Genomic DNA, 19,905 nt, shown 5'->3' on the forward strand with positions numbered 1-19,905 from the left:
GTAAAAGATTAGTGATTTAGTGCTTCTACTGACTTAACACAGATTATACGGATAACCAAATTTAAACATAATAAACTAGGAAGGCTCTCACTAAAAATATTTACACGCTGAACATAACAGCATCAATGGTCAGGATACAGGTGCTTTGGTTATAAGTGGTCGCTCTCATGTCAGAGACAGGAAATAAAAATATTATGTTTACTATAATTGGCCAAAAGAACACACGGGTGTTCATGATCATGATCCAGACAGGCCATTTTAAAATATCACATTAATGTGTGGCCCTGACTCAGGAAGTGAACCAAAGAGCGAAAATAAACCTGACCTTACTTAACTGACGTTTCAGTTTAACATCTGAGACTTCTATTAAAGCCAAGAACAGGGTGTGACAATCAGGTATTCATTTCTACACTGAGATGTAATGAAGGATAAGAGTCAAAAATTCTGATAATCTCTTTTTTTATTATTATTTTGCTCTGAAAAAAAATCACATAAATAAGAATCACTTCAAAACTGCAGGACAGGATTTGAAAGGGTGGAACACTTTAATTCACTTTTTTTTTTTTTTTTTTTTTTTTTTTTTGCTTTATCAGCTTAACTCGGATCCGAGGGAGTTTCTTCGCTATAATGATGATAAGACAACATGACAGTACAATGTATTTATACCAAATTCTTGCTACAGTGCATTTTATATTTGACTCCCTTTTAAAGGTTTCATAGCGATACAGATGCTGAGTGCACAGTTTTTATGTTGCCTATGATCAATACGCAACCGGTGAACTGCATCATAATGTCGTTACACTGACTCATAACACTAAAGCCTCATGCGGCCTAAAGATCCCCGAACCTGCAGGATACATTTGGGTGGGGAAAGAGTGAAAGAGCAGGGCTTGCTGCCTCTCTCATTACCATCGCTGACATGCTTTTGAGCAAGGCCCTGAACCCCCACCTGCTACAGTGGAGCTTCTGACAAATACAAACTGGTTGTACTGGGCAGTTTCCAGGCGTGAATGTGTGTAACTGTGTGAGTGTGAGCAGGGCGTTCCTGAAAAGTGTTGCTTTCATTGAAACCACCCTGAATCATTAAAAAAAAAAATAAAAAATCATGTCTATTCAATGATCAATTTTTTAATCACAGTGCTATTGATCATCTACTGAGTGCCAAAATTAAAGCCAGAAATCAGATATTTATGCATCATATCTCTTTTCATGAAATACTTAATATCTTCAGGAGCTTCTGCATTGTTTGCTTTTTCTGTTTCATAAATAAATATTGTCCAATAAGAAATATAAAAACAACTGTAACATCAGTATTTGAAAAACTACTGAAGGTGGTTAAAAATCTCTATAAATACAGTTAGCTTAAATAAATAAATTAGAATTATAAATATACCGTTTACTGTACACAAAAAAAAAAGATGGACTTGTGCAGGGAAAAAAAATCCAGGTTGAGCTCTTGTTGTTAAAAAAAAAACTTTTCTTGTTCAGTTCAGTCCGAGACGACTTTTCTTTTCACACAGTCAAGAAGCAGCACAGAGTCTAGACTTGTCCCTTCTTCCTCTCCTCCTCCTTCTCCTCCTCCTCATTCCCTCGTGTTCATCACCTCATGCTTGTCACGTCTCCGCTCCATCCTCACCTGGGCCTTTTTTGTATTCCAGTATCAGACGGCCCGTTTACTTCTGAGGTCTACAGGAATACGTTCATGTGAACGTCCAGCAGAGGATCAACGCAAAGACAACACCCTCTGTTTCCTTTCTTTATGTACGTTCCTTCCTCCTGTAGGACCTCCTTTCGTGGTTCACTTCTCTTTTTCTATTTTGAGGTAGAATTTCTGCATCTTTGCCTAGTGTGGAGACGGAAACAGAGCCAGTGAGCAAAACCTCATTTCATTCAGGCGGTAAAAGAAGATGGAAAAAAAACATTTGTCAGTGTATGTGTTTGTGGCCCTGCTCGTCTCTACTCACCCCTCTTTGTCTCTTCAGTGGTTGGACGCTAACCCTAGTTTGACCTTCTCTTCATTCTCTACATCATACGCTCCCCGCTTGTGAAACCTGCAATACACAAAAGAAAAGGAGCTTGTTCAGACTATTTTCTGTGCCTATACCTCATTATAGGCCAAGTCTCTAGAAAAACCCTTCATCTGCATGTGCATGGTTGGGAGGGTGTGTTTGCATGTGTGTATGTCTATGTGTGTTTTAACTCACCTGAGCATTAATAAAAGGCCTATGATGGTGAGGCAGACGGACGACAGCACCACCGCCACCACGGCCAGGGCTGTGGTCCGGTTGTAGCCCTCGGGGGACTGCACGGGCAGCGTGATGAACTCGCACCTTTCGCCTGAGTAATTGGGGAGGCACCTGCACACGGAACGGGACGGAGAGGGAATCGGTTGAGAGTTTAATAATTCAGCGGGTGGTCAGGTTCTTGAATAGGAGGAGCGGCGCAGAGAGCTAATACTTACACGCAGGATGGGGCGCGGATGTCCCTCAGGTACTGGCAGGTGCCATGGATGCAGAAATCCTTATACTTCTTCAGGCAAGGATTCCTCTTCTTTCCCTTTCCCTTCACCCTCTTCCTTCCCTTTCCCCTCCTCCTCTTTCCCTCAGTGCTTTCTGTCTCCAGGATGGCAGACGGGTCTTTGGGTTTGCTCGACATGGCGACTGAAACCAAAAAACACATTGTCATTACATTTCATTGTCTTTTTTTCAAGGTACCATTTAAAAACTGATTTACAACAGTGGTGATAAATCGTCTTACCTCGTGGCAGCTCCATCTCATAGTCTCCAGACATGCCATCTTCATACTCGTCTTCATCGTAGTATTCGTCATCATACTCCTCCTCCTCCTCCTCGCCCTCCTGTCCATACTCCACTGTTGTCGCACCCACGCCTGTGCTCTCATCCTCTGCCTTCCTGTCTTTGGTTGTGTCCATGAAGTTGATGACGGCTGTGTGCCGCTGCCTGTCGCTCTCATACCTGTCGACTGCTGCACCGCTGGCCAGTCTGGACACCACTGTAGGAAAGAATAAGAGTGTTAAACGTGTTATAATCTGCATGTATATTTGGTTCTGATACAATCTTTAACAGATCAGACCTCCAGAACACCTCAGAAACTCTTCCTCTAGGGGACAATCAGTGAACACAGGTTAGTGTGCCAAGGTGGGCGGACCTCTTCGGGCAAGTTGAAACATGTTGTGCACAAGAAAGCCTCAGGCGAATTTTTTTTGGGGGGGTTTTAGTGCTATCCCATCAATCCCAGTTAGGAAATGTGGCACAGATGCAGAGCATGGGGGGGGGTTGGTCTGCCTTGCTCAGGAGCACTCCAGCAGAGTGGAAACTTGCCAGCAGGTCCTCCCTCAGTGGAGCAGTTTAGATTTGTGGAAATAAAAGTTGGCATATACCCTCTGTGTCTCATACACACACACACAAAATGCATGGACAGACAGTTAGCTAATGTCAGGCAAGAATATGAGTTAAAAATAAATGTATCCAGTTACATAAAGCATGCTCTAAAATAGAGAGATGACCCCATTAGCTCCTGAATAGCCTGGCATCATGAAAACCGTTGCCTTAAAGGTTATGAAGTTTACAAGACATGTTATATAGCTCGGTCCTGCTCGAGAGGGTTCACACCAATAGCCACGAGGAGACGGTGTCACACAGGTATTCATGGAGAGCAAGTATCAAATATAACAAGCCAACTCAACAAAGACACACACTTGTTATCTTAACATGAAACTTACCCAAGGCGTGAACCAGCAGGAGCACAACACTGAAAATCCTCATGATGTCAAAACTTCCAGGGACTTTTAGTTTGGAGGAAAAAAAGTAGAAAAAAAAAATAAATGAGGATCTATAAGTTGTATTCCTTCCACTTGTTCCGGTTCCTAAATATTCCTTCTTTTTTCGCTTTTTTTTTTCTCGATGTGTTTGTATGAATGAATTCCGCCTGTTTGCGACCTCTTCGAGTTGCTTCAGAAGGCAGGCGGGTCTCTATCGTTGGAGCCTGAGAGGAGCGGAGGGAAAGAGCGTCCGGACAGAGGCACCGCGGTATTTATGGCCCTCCGCACTTCACCACGCCTACACAGCTTGCTCACAGTCTGACTGAACTGACTGCTGCGGCTATGTGTGTGTGTGTGTGTGTGTGTGTGTGTGTGTGAGAGAGAGAGAGAGAGAGAGAGGATGTGAGAGGAGACGCAGACTTGCACAGTACAATGTGTGGACTTATAAAATTATAAAAATATTAGTATAATACAGCCATTAATTAGGCTACTGCAGTAGTTGGTGGTTTGTTCATTATCTATGACTTGGGTGTGGAGCTACAGTCAGGGGAAGTTTAAATGACATTTAAAAAAATACTCTGGTGGTCATGATGGTGGTAAGCGTTTTTGAGGCACTGAATATGTGGGAGTTGTGATTTTTCCCACCCTTAAATATAATGTGCTTTTTATATCGTCTTTTTATAATGTCTGGTGTTTCTTAATGCCTGACCTATTGGTCCCATCCTCTTCTCTGATCTACTTGTATTACTCTTATCTTTCAAAACACTGGCTCTCGTTTCTAAAAACCAACAGTAGCTACAGCCTACTTTTTCTTTGCTTATCAGATTCAATCACTTGCACTTTTTAATTTCTGAGGATTTCCAAAGGAGTCTGTCACACGGATAGAGAGATAATAGACAGATAATAGACAGATAATAGATAGATAGATAGATAGATAGATAGATAGATAGATAGATAGATAGATAGATAGATAGATAGAGAACTACTTTTTTGATCCCAATGGGAAATTGAGGTGTTACAGCTGCCAAGTCACATAAAACGCAGAAATTGGAAACATTTTTAGGAAATAAAATATAATAAAAAGCAAATATGATATGGTAAAAATAGAATAAATAAATACTTTGTTCTCACAACGTAAGAGGTCTGTCTTTTCTTCAATTTCTACGAGTTGCAAGTACTTCCAAAATCCAAAATTTATTCACTCATGTTAGAAGTGTAGACGAGGCTCCAGGGACTCATATTGTTTAATCCAGATCCTTACACACACACACACACACACACATGCAGCACAGCACTGCAGTGGCTCTATAAAGTAGCCCTCACACAAATTTAAAGTAGCGTCTTTTAAAAATGAAAAATGGCTGTAACAATCAGTAGTACAGAGAAATAATAACAGCATGGTCTAAACTGGACTGATGAATTTCTTATGATACAATAAAAGCACCTTAGAAGAGGGTGGACAGGAAAAAATAATACACAGCTTGTTTGCGCCACCACGTGGTGAAAGTAGGAACTACAACGTTGGTCTACAGGTGGACTCTTACACTGAATGGTAGATTACACTCGTCGCACTGAGAGGTTTTGATCTTTTATTGGGTCTTACAGGACTTTTGACCAGAGGGACTTTGTTGGAGCTGTAAAAGGAGTGGCCTCGAGTCACTACTCAATTTATTGATAGCATCAGTAATAATCCAATCATTCAGTTCTGAGATTAAATGGGAGAAAATGACACCTTGCTAAAAATGATACCAAACAATCAGACTTTTTGAACTAATATCTAATAAAGCATCACTGAAATGATGTCACTAAAAAAAATAGCACATGTGCTTCAGCTGTGTTCTATGTGAAGTTAAGTGAGATCGGACAAATCCTAAATTAAATCTTAAATTGAGAACTCAGCTTGATTTAAGAAAGAAAAACCAAAAAAATCTCTCAGTACAGTGGGTGGCGGTAATGCACTCATGAACTAATTTAATGTCCAACAAAAAATTCAAAGAAGAAGAAAAAAGTTCTCAGAGCGCGCGTGATTGCTCCGATTGCCCTGGTCTGGTCACGTGAATACTCGGGGAGAGGGGAGGGGGGGGCAAACATGGCCGACGAGGCAGGGGAAGTAAACACAGCTGTTGAGGATGGCGAAGCAAAACAACAGCAAAACGAGCCCGAAGTTTCGGAACCCGCGACCGACGGCGAGTCCGGGGACGGGGACGGAGAGGGACGGACGGAGAAGTCGGCTCCGGCGGCGCCAGAGAACTCCTGGTCGGCTCCTATCCTGTCTCTGGCTCGCAAGGCCACGGAGACGATTAGCAGCGGGGTGAGCTACGCCGCTGCCCCGAGAAAGCCCTCACAAGGATCCGCTGTGAGCTCCCCGACAGAGAAGGAGCCTGAAAATGATCTCGGTAGCACCTCCACAAAGCTTCCAGGTAGGCTGTGACCGTTTTTAGCCGTTGTCATTCAAACTGACACTTTCCAATGAATCTTAAGTTTTAAGACACTGCAGCCAGGGTCCCTGTCTGTAACTTCCTCTTAGACTTAGCGCAGCTAATTGTCAGTTGTCAGGGCACATGATTTCATGAGCAAAATCTTGATTTTACGAGTTGATGACCGTGCACAAGGTCACGCGGTATTACTCAACACTTTGGTTGTTAATTCTGCATTTTATGGTCACAAGCTTGCACGATATCTCTACTAAGCCTCTATCTATTTGACCAATGTCCGTGCTCTCTCTTTATATTGCATCCTTTACAGTTGTACCCCCCAAAGACCCCATGGCAATAGAGAGATCCAACCTCCTCAGCATGATGAAGCTGAGCATCAAAGTATTAATTCAGTCCTCCTTGAGTCTGGGCAGGACGCTGGACTCAGAGTATCCTCCTCTGCAGCAGTTTTTTGTTGTGCTGGAGCATTGCCTCAAACATGGCTTGAAAGGTGAGTCAATGAAGCTGTAATATGAACATAAGTGATATCAGAGTAAGAGCGTGCAGAAATTACTTCTGTGTTTTCATTTTTTTCAGCCAAGAAATCCTTCATTAGTCAGAACAAGTCCATATGGGGACCTCTGGAACTGGTTGAGAAGTTGTGCCCAGAGTCCGTTAACATTGCCACAAGTGCCAGAGACCTGCCTGGCATTAAGTATGCTACTGCACACCCCATTTTGAGTCAACCCACAATGAAATGTGTGCTTAAAGCCTGTTTGATAATTGGTGTTTATGTTCTCTGTCAGGACTGGTCTGGGAAGAGCAAGGGCTTGGCTGCACTTGGCGCTCATGCAGAAGAAAGTAGCCGACTATATGAAAACTTTGCTGGACCGCAAGGACCTCCTGAGGTTAGTTATGTGGGTTCAGCTGCAGAAACTTTATACTGCAGTCATCTACCAAACTTAACAGTTTATTTTTTTCCCCTTCCACATCACTTTTCCAATCTCCTAGTGAGTTTTATGACTCTGGAGCGTTGATGATGGAGGAGGAGGGGGCAGTGATGGGGGGACTGCTGGTGGGCCTCAACGTAATTGATGCAAACCTTTGTATTAAAGGGGAGGATCTTGATTCTCAGGTGAGTGCTGACAGGATTTGAGGGCCTACAGTCACACACCTCATGTACTCTTTGGGAGCCATGGATCTATATTGATCAGTTTCTCTTTCCCATTTAGGTGGGAGTCATTGATTTCTCCCTGTACCTGAAAGATCCTGCCAACAGTGAGACTCCAAAAGAGTGAGTGCCCGCTTTCAGATGGATTCAACATCTCACCTGCTCTTTCTTCATATATTTTCAACCTCTTCTTTCAGTTTTAGTCCCTGGCATCATAATCACCAGATTCCAAACAAACCTAATGCACACTCAGCCCCTTAACTGTCTTATTCTCTTTTAGTGATGCCAAGATGACAGCCATATTAGATCAGAAGCACTACATTGAGGAGTTAAATCGTCACCTAAGCGGCACCGTTACTGACCTTCAGGCTAAGATGGACTCTCTAGAGAAGACCAACAGCAAACTTGTAGAAGAGGTCAGAAGAACTGAGTGTGTGAACAGTTGTGTGGTTGTTGTAAATGCAGCGCCTGTGTGCGCACTGGGTGTGTTTCACCTGACTGACTGAGTCTGTGTGTTTTTCTCTTCCTCACAGCTGACGGCAGCGACAGACAGAATCAACTCTCTGAGGGAAGAACAGGAACAGCTGAGAAAAGAGAATGAGTCAATCTTGCAGTCAAGCCAGAAAAAGGAAGAGGTCAGAAAAGTAACTGCAACTAAACCCTGAAAAACCCTGAAAAATACACAAACTGACTGCGTGGTGTGTGTTTTGTTTTCCAGGCAGCCCTTCAGGACAGCCAGGTGGAGCTGGAGACGTACAAACAGACTCGACAGGGCCTGGATGAGATGTACAATGTGGTGTGGAAGCAGTACAAGGAGGAAAAGCACATTCGCCAGGTCTGACATTGACAGGCTAGAGGACTAGAATATAACATGCACATGGTAGTAAAAAATGACTGAGCTGCTCTGTGTTGATCCTTTGGAGGATGCGGTAAAGACTGAAGTTCCTTATTGGGTGTGAGGATTGTCTAACATGAAGTACAAATTAGTCCTCATATTCTATTGTCAGTACATAATTAAACAGAAGGGGTGTGATCTCTGGCCGCTGTGTTGACCAGTGTCTTACTAACAGAGACTTCATTATGTCTAGTGTTTGATGTACTGTTTTGACTCTAGAGCTGAATATGACTCATGCCTTTTTGTGTGCTGGCAATTCGTGACATTAGGAGCTGGAGCGTGAGTTGGAGCTGCAGGTGGGGTTAAAGCAGGAGATGGAGGTGGCGATGAAGTTGCTGGAGAAGGACACGCACGAGAAACAGGACACGCTGGCAGCCCTGCGCCTCCAGCTCGACCAAGTCAAGACTCTTAACCTGCAAATGTTCCACAAAGCTCAGGTAGACACACGAGGATACACTTGTTCTTTCTCGTGCATGTCCACTCAGACAGAACGCATATTTATAAACTCATGTGGTTCTTAAGGACTCACAACGAGAGGCAGAAAAAAAGCAGGCGGAGGCCGTGCAGCTTGAGCAGAAGATGAATGACATGGAGAAAGTTATGATGGAGCTAGAGCAGAGGTATGTGTTGCACAGGTATACGTTTATTCTTTTTAAAAAAGAAAAAAACATTTCTTTAAACGATACTCTTCTTTTTGGTCTTTTGTGTATCACAGACTACAGAACTCAGAGCAGGAGCGCAAACAGAGCGACCAGTCAGACAAAGACATGAGGGTGGAGCTGGAAGGAAAAGTGGAGGCTTTGCAAAAACAGCTGACTGACCTGGATACACTAAGGTTAAGAAGCACACAGTTGGGGGGAAAAAAACTAAATAAAGACCTGCACTTGGAATAAATGGCAAAATTAAAGGAACACAGAAAAGCCAATCCATGAAGCAATGCTCAAGAGAAGATTTTAAACATTGTGCTAATTTGGAGGGCATGAGTTAATACCAGACTAGCATATAAGTAGCTCTTCTTAGAAGTGTCTGAACTCTACTTAGGTTCATTTAAAAATCAGTGAAACTTCAAGCCCCAAGTGTAACAAGTAACTTTCCATACCATCTCAACTGTAGAAGAAAAGTTTCCTATTAAGTGGTTGTGTTAGTGGAAAGGAATTTCCCTTTCAAGGTCCACTGATTACACTTACGGCTCCTTCACATCTTGAGTTCACAGTGACACCTGTAAAGTGTTGCAAGGGTCAAGTATTTACATGAAAACAATATGTATATGTTTAGAAAAATCAGAATTAGTGAGAGTCCAGTACTAACTCACTGTCAGTATCTGCATCTGAGAAAATGTTAGTTGCTGTTTCCAGTGTAAATTAAACATTTTATAGGATAACAGCATAGTTTTTACTTCACTAAAGCCTTTCAATTTGCCTTTATAATCAACTGAGGAGTCACCATGTCCTTTTCTGTGCACAGACTTGGTCTGGAGAACGAGCTGCGCGCTGAGAGGGAACAGAGACAAAGTCTGCAAAAAGCTCTCCAGAGGGAACAGGACAACAGCATCGAGCTCCGCACACAACTGCAGCAACTGCAGGGCCTGCACACGGTCAGTATCACACACGTCAGGGTTGGGGTAACTTCTTTTGAAATGATGAAAATATTGTAGTTTCTAAATTCCCCATGTAGAAGTCATCAGTGTGTGTGGCGGTTTGATTTTCAGAAATGAAGTGAGGACATATTTGTAACTGCCAGACAGAGGGGAAAAAAAATAACCACGGACAAAAGCGCTAACTCTGGGGTTTCATCTCAAACCTGTTCACTCATTTCATTAAATACTGCAGTTTGAGTGTTTCCTTTCTGTACAGCAGCCATGAAGCTGCTGTAGTTCAAATGGTGCAACAGCCTGAATAGCCTGTTTAGGTTTTTCTAGGGTGGTGTGCACATACTTAAGAATCCTGTACAGTGTTGTGATGTTATGCTGCTTGCTCCCTGTATTGCTGGTGCAGGAGCTGCAGGATTTGAAGCTGGAGAAACAGCAGCTGCAGCAGACATGTGAACAGCAGGAACAGGCTCTGCAGGAGATGGGACTACATCTCAGCCAGTCAGTACTTTTGACTTCTTGAATGTTAATGATAAATACCATGTCATGTTGAGGTATTTATTTTATGTTGCATTCATGTTCGTCAAAGGTCTAAACTCAAGATGGAAGACTTCAAAGAGGTCAACAAAGCCCTGAAGGTAAGATGTGGAGGAGTTGTGAATGGTGTACTACCAGTAATTAATGCTGTAAAACTTCATGAGAAACCACATCTTTATATGTCCTTTGCTTCCATCAGGGCCATGCTTGGCTGAAAGATGATGAAGCCACTCAATGCAAACAATGCCAGAAGGAGTTCTCCATCTCACGCAGAAAGGTAGGTAGCCTTTTTTCATGTTTCATTTTATACTTCTTTAGTATGGATCACCACAGTGATTTAAACAAGCATTTGTGTTTGCAGCACCACTGCAGAAACTGTGGGGACATCTACTGCAACAGTTGCTCCAGCAATGAACTGGCCTTACCCTCCTACCCTCGGCCTGTACGGGTGTGTGACATGTGCCACTCCCTACTGCTGCAGAGAAGCTCCTCCACAGGTTCCTGACAAAACACCTAACAGAGCTTAAATGTTTCTACAAGAGCTTTCTACTAAACACACTGCACATGCTCATCCACTGATTTTTTTTAACTACACGTTTAAAGAAAATGTCATCAAATCTTAGGGAAATGTGATTTGGTGTTCCATTTCCACTGTTACCTGAAATTCAGGAACATTAGTCTGTATCTGTATTAAATAAGGGGCCACCTTTTAACACTGATGGGATGAGCTAATGTAGTTTATGAAGACTGTTCGTTAAGAGGACTTTGCTCAGAGGGTGATATAGTTTTTAGTTATTTATGTGATCACTGTTTCTTTGGGCTGGAGTAACATCAGTTTGACAATTTGGTACTCACTTCATAAACTAATCATTTTAATGTGTAGTTTTCACACAGTGGAAGTGGATTATGTTAAGATCTCATCAAGTTTACTGTTGGTTTTCAGCTTTTGATGAAAATCATTTGTGTATCTGGTTTGAGAACATGTACTTAACTCAGATATTGTTCAACTTGTCATGCATCTACTCTAACAATTTTTACAGCTATGGCCCCACTGCTGGACACATGCAAAATTGTGTAAATGACTGTAGAATGTTAACAAATCTAACTATTTTAGAATGTATAATAACAGGGTTTTGTGGATTGCATCAACTGCTACAAAGCCATTTTCTTAATTAATTTGGGAATGGTGACCAAAAGTTTTTTTTATCTAGCTATTTGATAAACGAATAAAGCCTCCTGTTTTGCAACGCCTGTTTGAATTCGATATTCCAGACTAGTTTTTATTCACTTTGTGCACAGGAAATACAAATAGCATTTGAAGCTGTAGAAACCTTCATGTCAGATTTGAAATTCACTTGCCGTTGATACACCCCTCGCCCAGAAAAACTGCTCTATCAACAGTCACACCATAAGAAAACAAAACATGCTCTGACCATGTGAAGTCTGAAATTCAGATTAACGTTTTTACTGGAAATAAAAAAAAAAAAGGCTAAACACTATGTAAAAGATGAAACAAGGTCTTAACATCAGAAGATACCAGACACTTTCTGACTTTTTGTTCATGCACTCAGACATTGAAAATTATGTTAAAGCCACCAGCAAAGTATGAGTTAACCTTAAGGATCAGCCAGGTGTTTGGAGAACAATAACACAAAAATGGCACACTTCCTGGTATCGAAACTTTAAAGCACATTTTCTGTGATGTGTGAAATCTGTGAGGAATGGGGAAGACAAACGGCACTTCTGACATACTTCTTGTGATACCAGATGACCTCACTTCTTTCTGAAGATCATCCACTTAAAAAAGAAAAAAAAAAATACAAACCCTACCACTGAGTATTTTCAAAACAACCTCACCTGACCCTACCCTATGTTTAATAGGTGAGACTTGCGTTTCCAGTCCTTCCAGCAAAATGCTGAGTTAAAAAAACACATCAAATTAAGGGGGAGAAAAAAAATTACATTCCCCATCCCCCACCCAGTCCATTCATAGAGCCTCTGCTTCCTCCTCCTCCACCGCCGCCGTAGTAACTGCTTCCCATTCCGCCCTGGTTACCTAACAAGAGAGAGAGAATACATACTATAGGACCGAGAAGTTCATCATGGAGTCATACACAGAAAAACAACTTGCTGCATTTCTGTCCTTCAAGTTTCAAAACCCTGCCCAAGTTTTTAGCCTGTTATGAAGCACAGCTGTGTTGCATATCAATACTTCAGTGCATCAATCAAGAGCCTTGGGAGGAGGAAAGGTTGTAGTTTAGGGTGGGTGTAATAGAGACCTATTGTAACAGAGCTGACACTCACTATAGTCACTGTAGCCGCCCATGTTTCCTTGGCTGCTGTATCCACCAGAGTACCCTGAGCTCAGCTGGCCACCGCTGTAAGACGACTGGTTCCCTGTGGAGAGGACAAATCACATCAGGTGTAAGTGGACATCGAAGTAGTATAAAATACACTTGAGGTGTTATTATTCTGTTGTGTGCTGGTGCCTGTTTTTGTAAAGCCCTTGCTTGTCTGACAACAACACTACCTTTCTGTGTCTGTATGCAAGGATTTTTATCCAGAAAAACAAGAGACCACCAGTCTAAAGACCTCCAGTACTCACCCATGCCACCCATCATCTGGCTGCCATACGCGCCGTTACTGCCACCTGCTGTCGAGTTCAAAAACAACTCCACATAGCGGTGCTCTGAGGGTCAGAGAGAGAGGGAGACCATGAACATTGTTACAAACATATCTCTGCAGTGGAAGGAGTCAAGTAACTTATTTTAAACTCACGCATGTTTGCTTTGTCTTTGGACATGGCTGCCACGGCGTCCTCGTGCGTTGCAAACTCTACATCTGCCTCCCCGGTTACCCTACCGTCTGGGCCGATCTCGATGTGGACCCGCACTGGATTCAATGGTGAGAAGAACTAAGAAATAGAAACACAAGGACAGATTAACTCATGCTACGTTAATGTACATCTGCAATACACACAGACTAAACTGGAAATCAGCAGTCCAGCTGTTTTGTAGATAATCTGCAGTGATTGCACTGTCTTACATTGTAAATGTCTGTCTCTGTGGCTCTGTATGGCAGGCCCCTCATGTGGACACAGTGGCCTGTTGTGCTCTGGAAGGAAGACCCACCGTCTCCATACCGTCCATCTGATACACCTGAATATACATCATGAAGATTAACACAAGGTCTTATGAGTACTTTACACCCTAATCTTATTTCTTTTGTGCAGTGTTAGCATGAGGGGACATAGGGCGATTAATTAAAACGGCTGCACATGCTAATATCGCTAAATCAGCTAATTCAGTTGTTCCGCCGTCCACTTGAAACCCACCTCCTCCGTAGCCTCCACGACGCATTCTGTCATAAGATCCCCCTCGGCCCATCATGTTGTAGCCGCGACCACCAGAGGGCCGGTCATAGGGGCCAGGTCTCTGCATGCCCATGGGTTTCCGCTGGGGTTCGTAATGGGTCCGCACCTCGGCGCGGCTACTCTTGAAGATCTCAATGTACCTAAGAGCATAGAGATACCACAGTGAGGGCATGGGGAATGGACCAAGACTGCATTTGCTCAATACTGATGAAACTGGGCTATGTAGATGCTGTCATGGTGTAGTCCATTGGTAGTAATATCTTTGAGTACTTAATGCTAGTTGTTAAGAAATAGATTCAAAGAACAACTTAACAACTCAGTTGAAAAAAGGAAGCTGTCCAAATTCATAAGGGCCTTAATGACGTTCACACTTTTCTTATGGTTACCTGAAGTGATTTACAGATCTGATTCAGTGTATTGTAATAGAGCGTCCTGTGTCCTTGCCATGACAGCCATTGTCCTGATTTTAGAGGGACAGAGGGGGCTCCAGCCCTTCTGCAACCCACTCTAAGCATTACCTGTAACAGTGGGCTCCAGATCCTTGTGTACAGTGGCCCTCTGATTTTACCACCAGGGAGATTCCTTACCATTTATTAGCCTGGACTCGTGTTTAATGCTAAGACACCATTTGTTCTGAAAATTAAGCGTGTACTCCAATTCAGGATGCATCTCTTATTTTTTGAATGGTGCCAAAGCACTAATTTTCCCATTGAACATTGTGAATGTGAAGCATTGTTGGTTCTAACTTGGAAATTAGTGTATGTGTTTGAGAGAATTACAACAAATATGCTTGAATAGGCCAAGATTAATATGGTGACAGTTTTGTATTTGGTTCAGATGTTGAAGGTGCACACCATAAGAAAAGCAACTTATCCAGCCAACCAACCAACCATCCCCACCTGTGCCCTATTCTTTCCTTGTGTTTCTTTAGAGCCTTTTCAGCTATATCCTGTGAAGCAAACTGCACGAAGGCCTCCCCCGTACTCCTCCCCTGGATGTCCACCGGCAATGTTATCCCATTTGGCACGATTTCCAACCCTTCAACCCAAGGACAGATAACCCCAGCAGGGGACATATTAAATCACATGCCCAATCACAGAGAGAACTTTCTCTAAAGAGAGAGATAGAAAACTTATGGAAAACTCTATACATCATCACACATACCAGTTTAATTTTTAACCAGTGACTGGCCATTTCAAGGACTTACATTTACTGTTTTTTTGGGGTAAAATAGAAATGAGAGGATAGAGGAAGAATATGGAAAAGGGCATCACTGTGTGGGACATCAGGCTAGTATTGGTGTGTTGATGAAGAGAGAGAACAAGATCCTGGTGGGTGACATGAGTTAAATTACTGTTCGCCCATTAGGTACTGATCTAACATTTGGCATCTGCGATATATAAAGATAAATGTATTAAAAGGACAAGGGTGTAAGGAAATGGGAAAAAGAAACAATGACACTTGGGTAGGAGACTTTCATATCAGTGATGAGTGGGACCCATTCCGTCATTAGTAAGTTACCGTTAGGCATAGACAACTTAAAATGTAACGAAACTGGTTTGCAACATCGGACCCAATTAAAGGAAAAGTGATGAGTGGGCTCAAGATGGATATGATGGGCAAAGATAGGAAAGGGTGTTTGCATAACAGATTCCTGCCCTTGAACAAAACATCAAGTATTCAAGTAATTTCTCCATTTAAATTTTAACTGACTTCCTTTTCCAGCGTCATTTCCTCACTGATCACCAATCTAAGAATATAAATCATTTTATTATTCTATTATATAACAATACACAGTAGGTAATTATCATTTTCCAATATTGGCTTCTCTGCAAATCAGATGCAAGAATTAGTCAGTGTCCGTAAGCGAAAGGAAACAAGAAAAGGAAGATGGAAAAACAAACAAACAAACAAAAAGTTTAAATTATCATTATTACTTTAAGGAAGTTCACAATTAGACAGTGAACGAGAGCTTTTCTTACCTGAGAAAAACTGTACTATCTCCTCTTTGCTGCAGCCAAAGGGAAGGCCTCGGAGCCGGACGAGCCCATCTCCTGCCGTTTCTGGACAGTTTGGACCAGTGTGTTTCATGACCCAGTCCATCTCCACGTTGTTGGATTTAAAAACTGTATCACACGACGCAACACAATCAGTTATCACAGCCTGAAGCTGAGACAATAATAGCTCCTATTAAAAATGAGTCATTATCTCTAAGCAGTTGTACATACCCTCCACATATCTGTGACCCATAGTTTCTCTGTCTTTCTTCACTGCAATCTTCAGGTCCTCTTCTGTCTCCAACTCGACAAATGCCTCTCCGCTGGGACGACCCTCTCTTGTGTAGGTGAAGTGGATGCCGCCTCCATTGTTGATGATTTTGCAGTCTGCATTTGAAATGTATCATTAGCAAATTTCTGCTAACTTCAATTGCTAAAGTATTTCCTTAAACGGCTAAAACAATAATTATCCATTTATAAAAACCTACCTGAGAAAAACCTCTGTACTTCATCCACTGAGCAGGACCAAGGGAGACCCCTGATGCGTACTACATATCCCTCATCAGCCATGACTGGTCACAATCCCTGAGGAAAAATATAACACCATTGGTGAGTTTTTACATTTCTGTAGTTTCTCTAATTCAGTATTCAAACATTCATATTCATATTAATGCCTTTGTGTTGGCTTTTCACAAGCACTTGTTCCTGTGATGATCTGTGTTGCTTTACACTGATCTTCACAAGCAAATTCTGAGACACTGGCACACTGCGTCTCCACGTAAATCCCCGAAACACTGTAATTTTCATCCTAAAGGGAAATCAATGACCTACATTTGTGGAACTTACTGATATCTCAGTTTTCTCCTACACAGCTGCAGGTCAAAGTGGCCAGGTTATTACTAGCTATGACTAGAACACTGGAATACGTCTACATCTTTTCTACAAAATGAAAAAGGGCCAGGGTTCTGGGTGATCACAGTCGTCTTTGGAGTGTGCAGCATGGAACTAACGTTAGGTTAATGTGAATCCGTTAGCAGCGCCATCTTGAGGCCGTTTGATAACGCCAACCGGTAAGAACCAAATGAAAAACCTCAATGTTGTGGCTTGTTCCTGCAGCAACTACAGTTGCAGTCTGAAAACATAAAGCACAGGCAATTGTCACCACTAACTTATTCACAAGTCTTCCAAACAAGAAGTCTGAGGCGACCATTTCACAAAAAGCGCGAACCCGGAGTAGCTCCCAGCTAGCGACACAACAATGTGTAGCGTTAACGTTACCTCGTTTCATTCAACGATATTTCTGGCGTTGATGCGTTTCGATAAATGTTTTAAAAGCTCGCAGAAGACACACGATGAAGTAATAATTTATGGACTCGTTTATTCTAGTCAGGGAGCGTGGCCTTCAGCGCGCTCGCCACCGCACCCAGACACAAGAACAAAAGCGGCCCTCTCAGCCTGCGCCATGTTATTAGCTGTTAGCTTAAACTAGCATTCACTAACTAACGGCGACGTTAGTATAATAGATCTGGTATACATACCGGTAGTTATATTATACTGTTAACCTAAGCAAACTTTGCATTGTGTTTTAACAAGGCTGGCTAAGCGACGGCTGTGTTAATCAAATTACCTGAAAGAAGCGTAGATACAACACGCCGGAATATGTATGACCAGACCTGCGTGATGCAGCTGAAACCTTGCGCCGAGTTGCCAGAACTCCCCAACCATCCCCCTTTAAGGAACAACAAAATGACGCGCTGAATAATAGCCGCTGTCCCAAACTACTGCACAAACACGTTATTCAACATGGCCAAATATTTTAAACACGCTTGTAACAAATATTTATATCTTGTTGTATTTTTTATTGTATCGAAATCCCCAGATCTCTCTGCTACATACCCTGTAATATCCTAAAATTCACAGAAAGTGTGGGTTTTTTGTACAGACCTGGCAACCCCAGCTGAATTGCCAAGCGCCTCCGTCCGGTCTGCATCCACGCCCAAAAATGATGACGTTGCTGCCCAAGGCCCTGGGCGGCCCGGCGGCATCTGCTGGCCTATAAACCCATGTAACCTGTTTACTATGGTCAGTAACTAGATTTTCAGCTTGTCTTAAGGTAGAGAATATATATGTCATACGAGGCAATTAACAACGAGAGCAAACAAAGCTCATGCCTATAAAAGCGAACTCAAAACATTAAAGCTCATTTAATGAGACAAATCACTCTGCAGCAAATTACAATAGGTATTTCTTTTTTTGTGACCATTGTGTGTAACAGTAACCTAGTTAACATAAGCTTATTTATGTATATTTTTGAGACCAGAGTAAACCACAAACTCTGGCTGTTGGTTTTGATGACTACAGAGACTGAAATCAGCACTTTAAAATTAGGGCAGGACAAGTGAACAAGCAGCATTTGCAATCAGCTAATCCAAGATGCTGTGTAGAGCCCATCCAAAAGTAATAAAAGCAAGCCAGATATATATCACTTGTTGAAATCAGTGAACCCTCTGTATGGATTTTGACAGGACAAGTTTTCCTTAACTCAGCAACTTCAGACATGCCCTTTAGCAAATCACTTTATATCATTCTGCTGTGTAGTGGCAAATAGCAGGACACAATAATTGACCAGGCTCCAGGAATGAATGTGTATCTCTAAGAGGAAGCAAGTAACTAATTACATTAACTCAAGTACTGTACAGTTTTTTAGTTCTGGTACTTTACTTGAGAGTTTTTATTTTGTGCTTCTCCTATATATGACTAATACACATAATGTTTGAGGGAAATGTTGTACATTTTTCTGATGGCTTACATGGACAAATCCATAAAATATGATACATACATTCATGTATACTAAATTTCTGCAAGAGTATATAATTAAACCTGCATACACCATCCCAAATAGTTAAGTACTGCTTGGTCATAATAATAAATAAATCAATAATTTCACATTCTGATACAGTTATAAGGAACAATTTACTTTTGATTCTAAGGTACACTTAAGGTAATGCATGTGTACATTTACATTAGTAAACTTAAAAGTACAGGATTTCTTATTGAATATTGTTATATTGCAGTATTGCTGGTTATTACTTAAGTTATGGATGAAATTAAACCTCCATTTATGTATTAATGTGAATTTAAAGAAAACAATGATAAAAAAAAAAGAAAAAAGAACAGGGATGGTCACACACATCATAACTTTAAAGATGGTCAAACTGAGCATAAGTTCACTGCAAAAAGCAGTAGCCATCTTTTTTGTGTAGATATGTTGAGTTTTATTTCACCTCTTTTAGCACAGACATTCTTTTCTTACCTGATTAAAAGATATAAGCAATAATTACATATAAAAAGTAAAGGCATTCTAGGAGCTTTGTTGAGTGAGGCAGTTGTTACTCAGGACTAATTGATGTCTTGGTTCATGGTGGACTGGTGCATGAAGTCAGTGACGATTCAGAAAAGTTCAAACAAAACATTTGTTGAGGTCCAGGTAAAGCTTAAGATTCATTTTTGCACCACTGAGCCACTTCAATTACATGTCTATGCCTCCATGGTTTGAAAATTAAGTTCTTGATTTTTGTGGGTGAAGTCAATGATGAAACAAATGTGTGTTTTTCTTGTGTTTTCTTGTGCGTTTTCTACCTAAGTTGCTAAGGCAATAGGTTAAAGGACATCATAGGACTGTGGTACTTATTTCAGTAAAATATCCATGTACATATGAAGCGGTTAATTTAAATGAAAGTTGATTATAATCTAGTTGCATCTTTTTTATTTTTATTTTTGCTTTCTTCTCATGTTTTGTCTCATGCCATTAATTCTATAAAATATACTTGTTTTTCTGCTAATTTCAATAATATTGCTCTTTTACACAGTAAAGCAATAAGTTGCAGTATATGTAATTTGTGAAGATCAGTTATTATTATGCCATTTTAAATCACATTAAATAAGTGATTAACATGCACAGCAGGTACCAATATTCTCTCACAGCAGTCCCTCTGATTATGTGATCTTCCAGTAAGAGTTTACATGAACTAGTAGAGCTAGCTACCAGTTAAGTTGGCCTACCATGTCATGTCTTGACGTTCGTTCAGCCTCGTGATATTGGTAAACCTAACATGACGTTGCGGTCTCATGTTTGACAAGCATTAACTT

General features: G+C 41.5%; 3 protein-coding genes across 6 annotated transcripts; 1 reads left to right on the forward strand and 2 right to left on the reverse strand.

The window, feature by feature from the left end:
* Nucleotides 1-442: 442 nt before the first annotated feature.
* On the reverse strand, nucleotides 443-4,041 carry hbegfa (heparin-binding EGF-like growth factor a). The gene is made up of 6 exons (XM_018675582.2): nucleotides 3,743-4,041; nucleotides 2,758-3,012; nucleotides 2,462-2,660; nucleotides 2,205-2,357; nucleotides 1,965-2,051; nucleotides 443-1,843 (listed from the first exon to the last, which is right to left on the reverse strand). Exons 1-5 carry the CDS (start codon nucleotides 3,783-3,785, stop codon nucleotides 1,979-1,981), a joined length of 723 nt encoding a protein of 240 aa, XP_018531098.1. The 5' UTR covers nucleotides 3,786-4,041; the 3' UTR covers nucleotides 443-1,843; nucleotides 1,965-1,978.
* Nucleotides 4,042-5,831: 1,790 nt separating this feature from the next.
* rufy1 (RUN and FYVE domain containing 1) lies at nucleotides 5,832-11,645 on the forward strand. Its single transcript, XM_018675584.2, has 17 exons — nucleotides 5,832-6,201; nucleotides 6,527-6,706; nucleotides 6,793-6,910; nucleotides 7,002-7,103; nucleotides 7,207-7,330; nucleotides 7,428-7,489; nucleotides 7,647-7,782; nucleotides 7,900-8,001; nucleotides 8,085-8,201; nucleotides 8,531-8,698; nucleotides 8,784-8,881; nucleotides 8,977-9,096; nucleotides 9,726-9,855; nucleotides 10,256-10,350; nucleotides 10,439-10,487; nucleotides 10,586-10,663; nucleotides 10,748-11,645. The coding sequence occupies exons 1-17, from the start codon at nucleotides 5,871-5,873 to the stop codon at nucleotides 10,889-10,891; spliced, it is 2,154 nt and encodes a 717-aa protein (XP_018531100.1). The 5' UTR covers nucleotides 5,832-5,870; the 3' UTR covers nucleotides 10,892-11,645.
* Nucleotides 11,640-17,493, reverse strand: hnrnph1 (heterogeneous nuclear ribonucleoprotein H1). Of its 4 annotated transcripts, none has more exons than XM_018675585.2 (11): nucleotides 17,384-17,493; nucleotides 16,245-16,341; nucleotides 15,988-16,143; nucleotides 15,742-15,885; nucleotides 14,659-14,797; nucleotides 13,721-13,899; nucleotides 13,432-13,544; nucleotides 13,165-13,300; nucleotides 12,992-13,075; nucleotides 12,691-12,783; nucleotides 11,640-12,442 (listed from the first exon to the last, which is right to left on the reverse strand). In XM_018675585.2, exons 2-11 carry the CDS (start codon nucleotides 16,324-16,326, stop codon nucleotides 12,345-12,347), a joined length of 1,224 nt encoding a protein of 407 aa, XP_018531101.1. In that variant the 5' UTR covers nucleotides 16,327-16,341; nucleotides 17,384-17,493; the 3' UTR covers nucleotides 11,640-12,344. The 4 variants fall into 4 exon arrangements, with proteins under 4 accessions (XP_018531101.1, XP_018531104.1, XP_018531103.1 ...); XM_018675588.2 differs by having other exon boundaries at nucleotides 11,640-12,446; XM_018675587.2 differs by lacking the exon at nucleotides 17,384-17,493 and adding an exon at nucleotides 17,295-17,315.
* Between the last annotated feature and the right edge of the window lie 2,412 nt (nucleotides 17,494-19,905).

This window comes from Lates calcarifer, linkage group LG8 (genome assembly GCF_001640805.2).
Source record: "Lates calcarifer isolate ASB-BC8 linkage group LG8, TLL_Latcal_v3, whole genome shotgun sequence".
Classification (NCBI taxonomy): Eukaryota; Metazoa; Chordata; class Actinopteri; family Centropomidae; genus Lates; species Lates calcarifer.

Coding starts and splice junctions, on each gene's coding strand:
- hbegfa (XM_018675582.2), bottom strand. CDS start 3,785: ATGAGGATTTTCAGTGTTGTGCTCCTGCTGGTTCACGCCTTGG. Junction 3,013..3,742: donor CCTGCTGGTTCACGCCTTGG/GTAAGTTTCATG, acceptor TCTTTCCTACAG/TGGTGTCCAGACTGGCCAGC. Junction 2,661..2,757: donor TGAGATGGAGCTGCCACGAG/GTAAGACGATTT, acceptor TTTTGGTTTCAG/TCGCCATGTCGAGCAAACCC.
- rufy1 (XM_018675584.2), top strand. CDS start 5,871: ATGGCCGACGAGGCAGGGGAAGTAAACACAGCTGTTGAGGATGGCGAA. Junction 6,707..6,792: donor CCTCAAACATGGCTTGAAAG/GTGAGTCAATGA, acceptor CATTTTTTTCAG/CCAAGAAATCCTTCATTAGT. Junction 8,002..8,084: donor CAAGCCAGAAAAAGGAAGAG/GTCAGAAAAGTA, acceptor TTTGTTTTCCAG/GCAGCCCTTCAGGACAGCCA.
- hnrnph1 (XM_018675585.2), bottom strand. CDS start 16,326: ATGGCTGATGAGGGATATGTAGTACGCATCAGGGGTCTCCCTTGGTCC. Junction 13,301..13,431: donor CAGAGACAGACATTTACAAT/GTAAGACAGTGC, acceptor TCTATTTCTTAG/TTCTTCTCACCATTGAATCC. Junction 12,443..12,690: donor GGGCGGCTACAGTGACTATA/GTGAGTGTCAGC, acceptor CTCTCTTGTTAG/GTAACCAGGGCGGAATGGGA.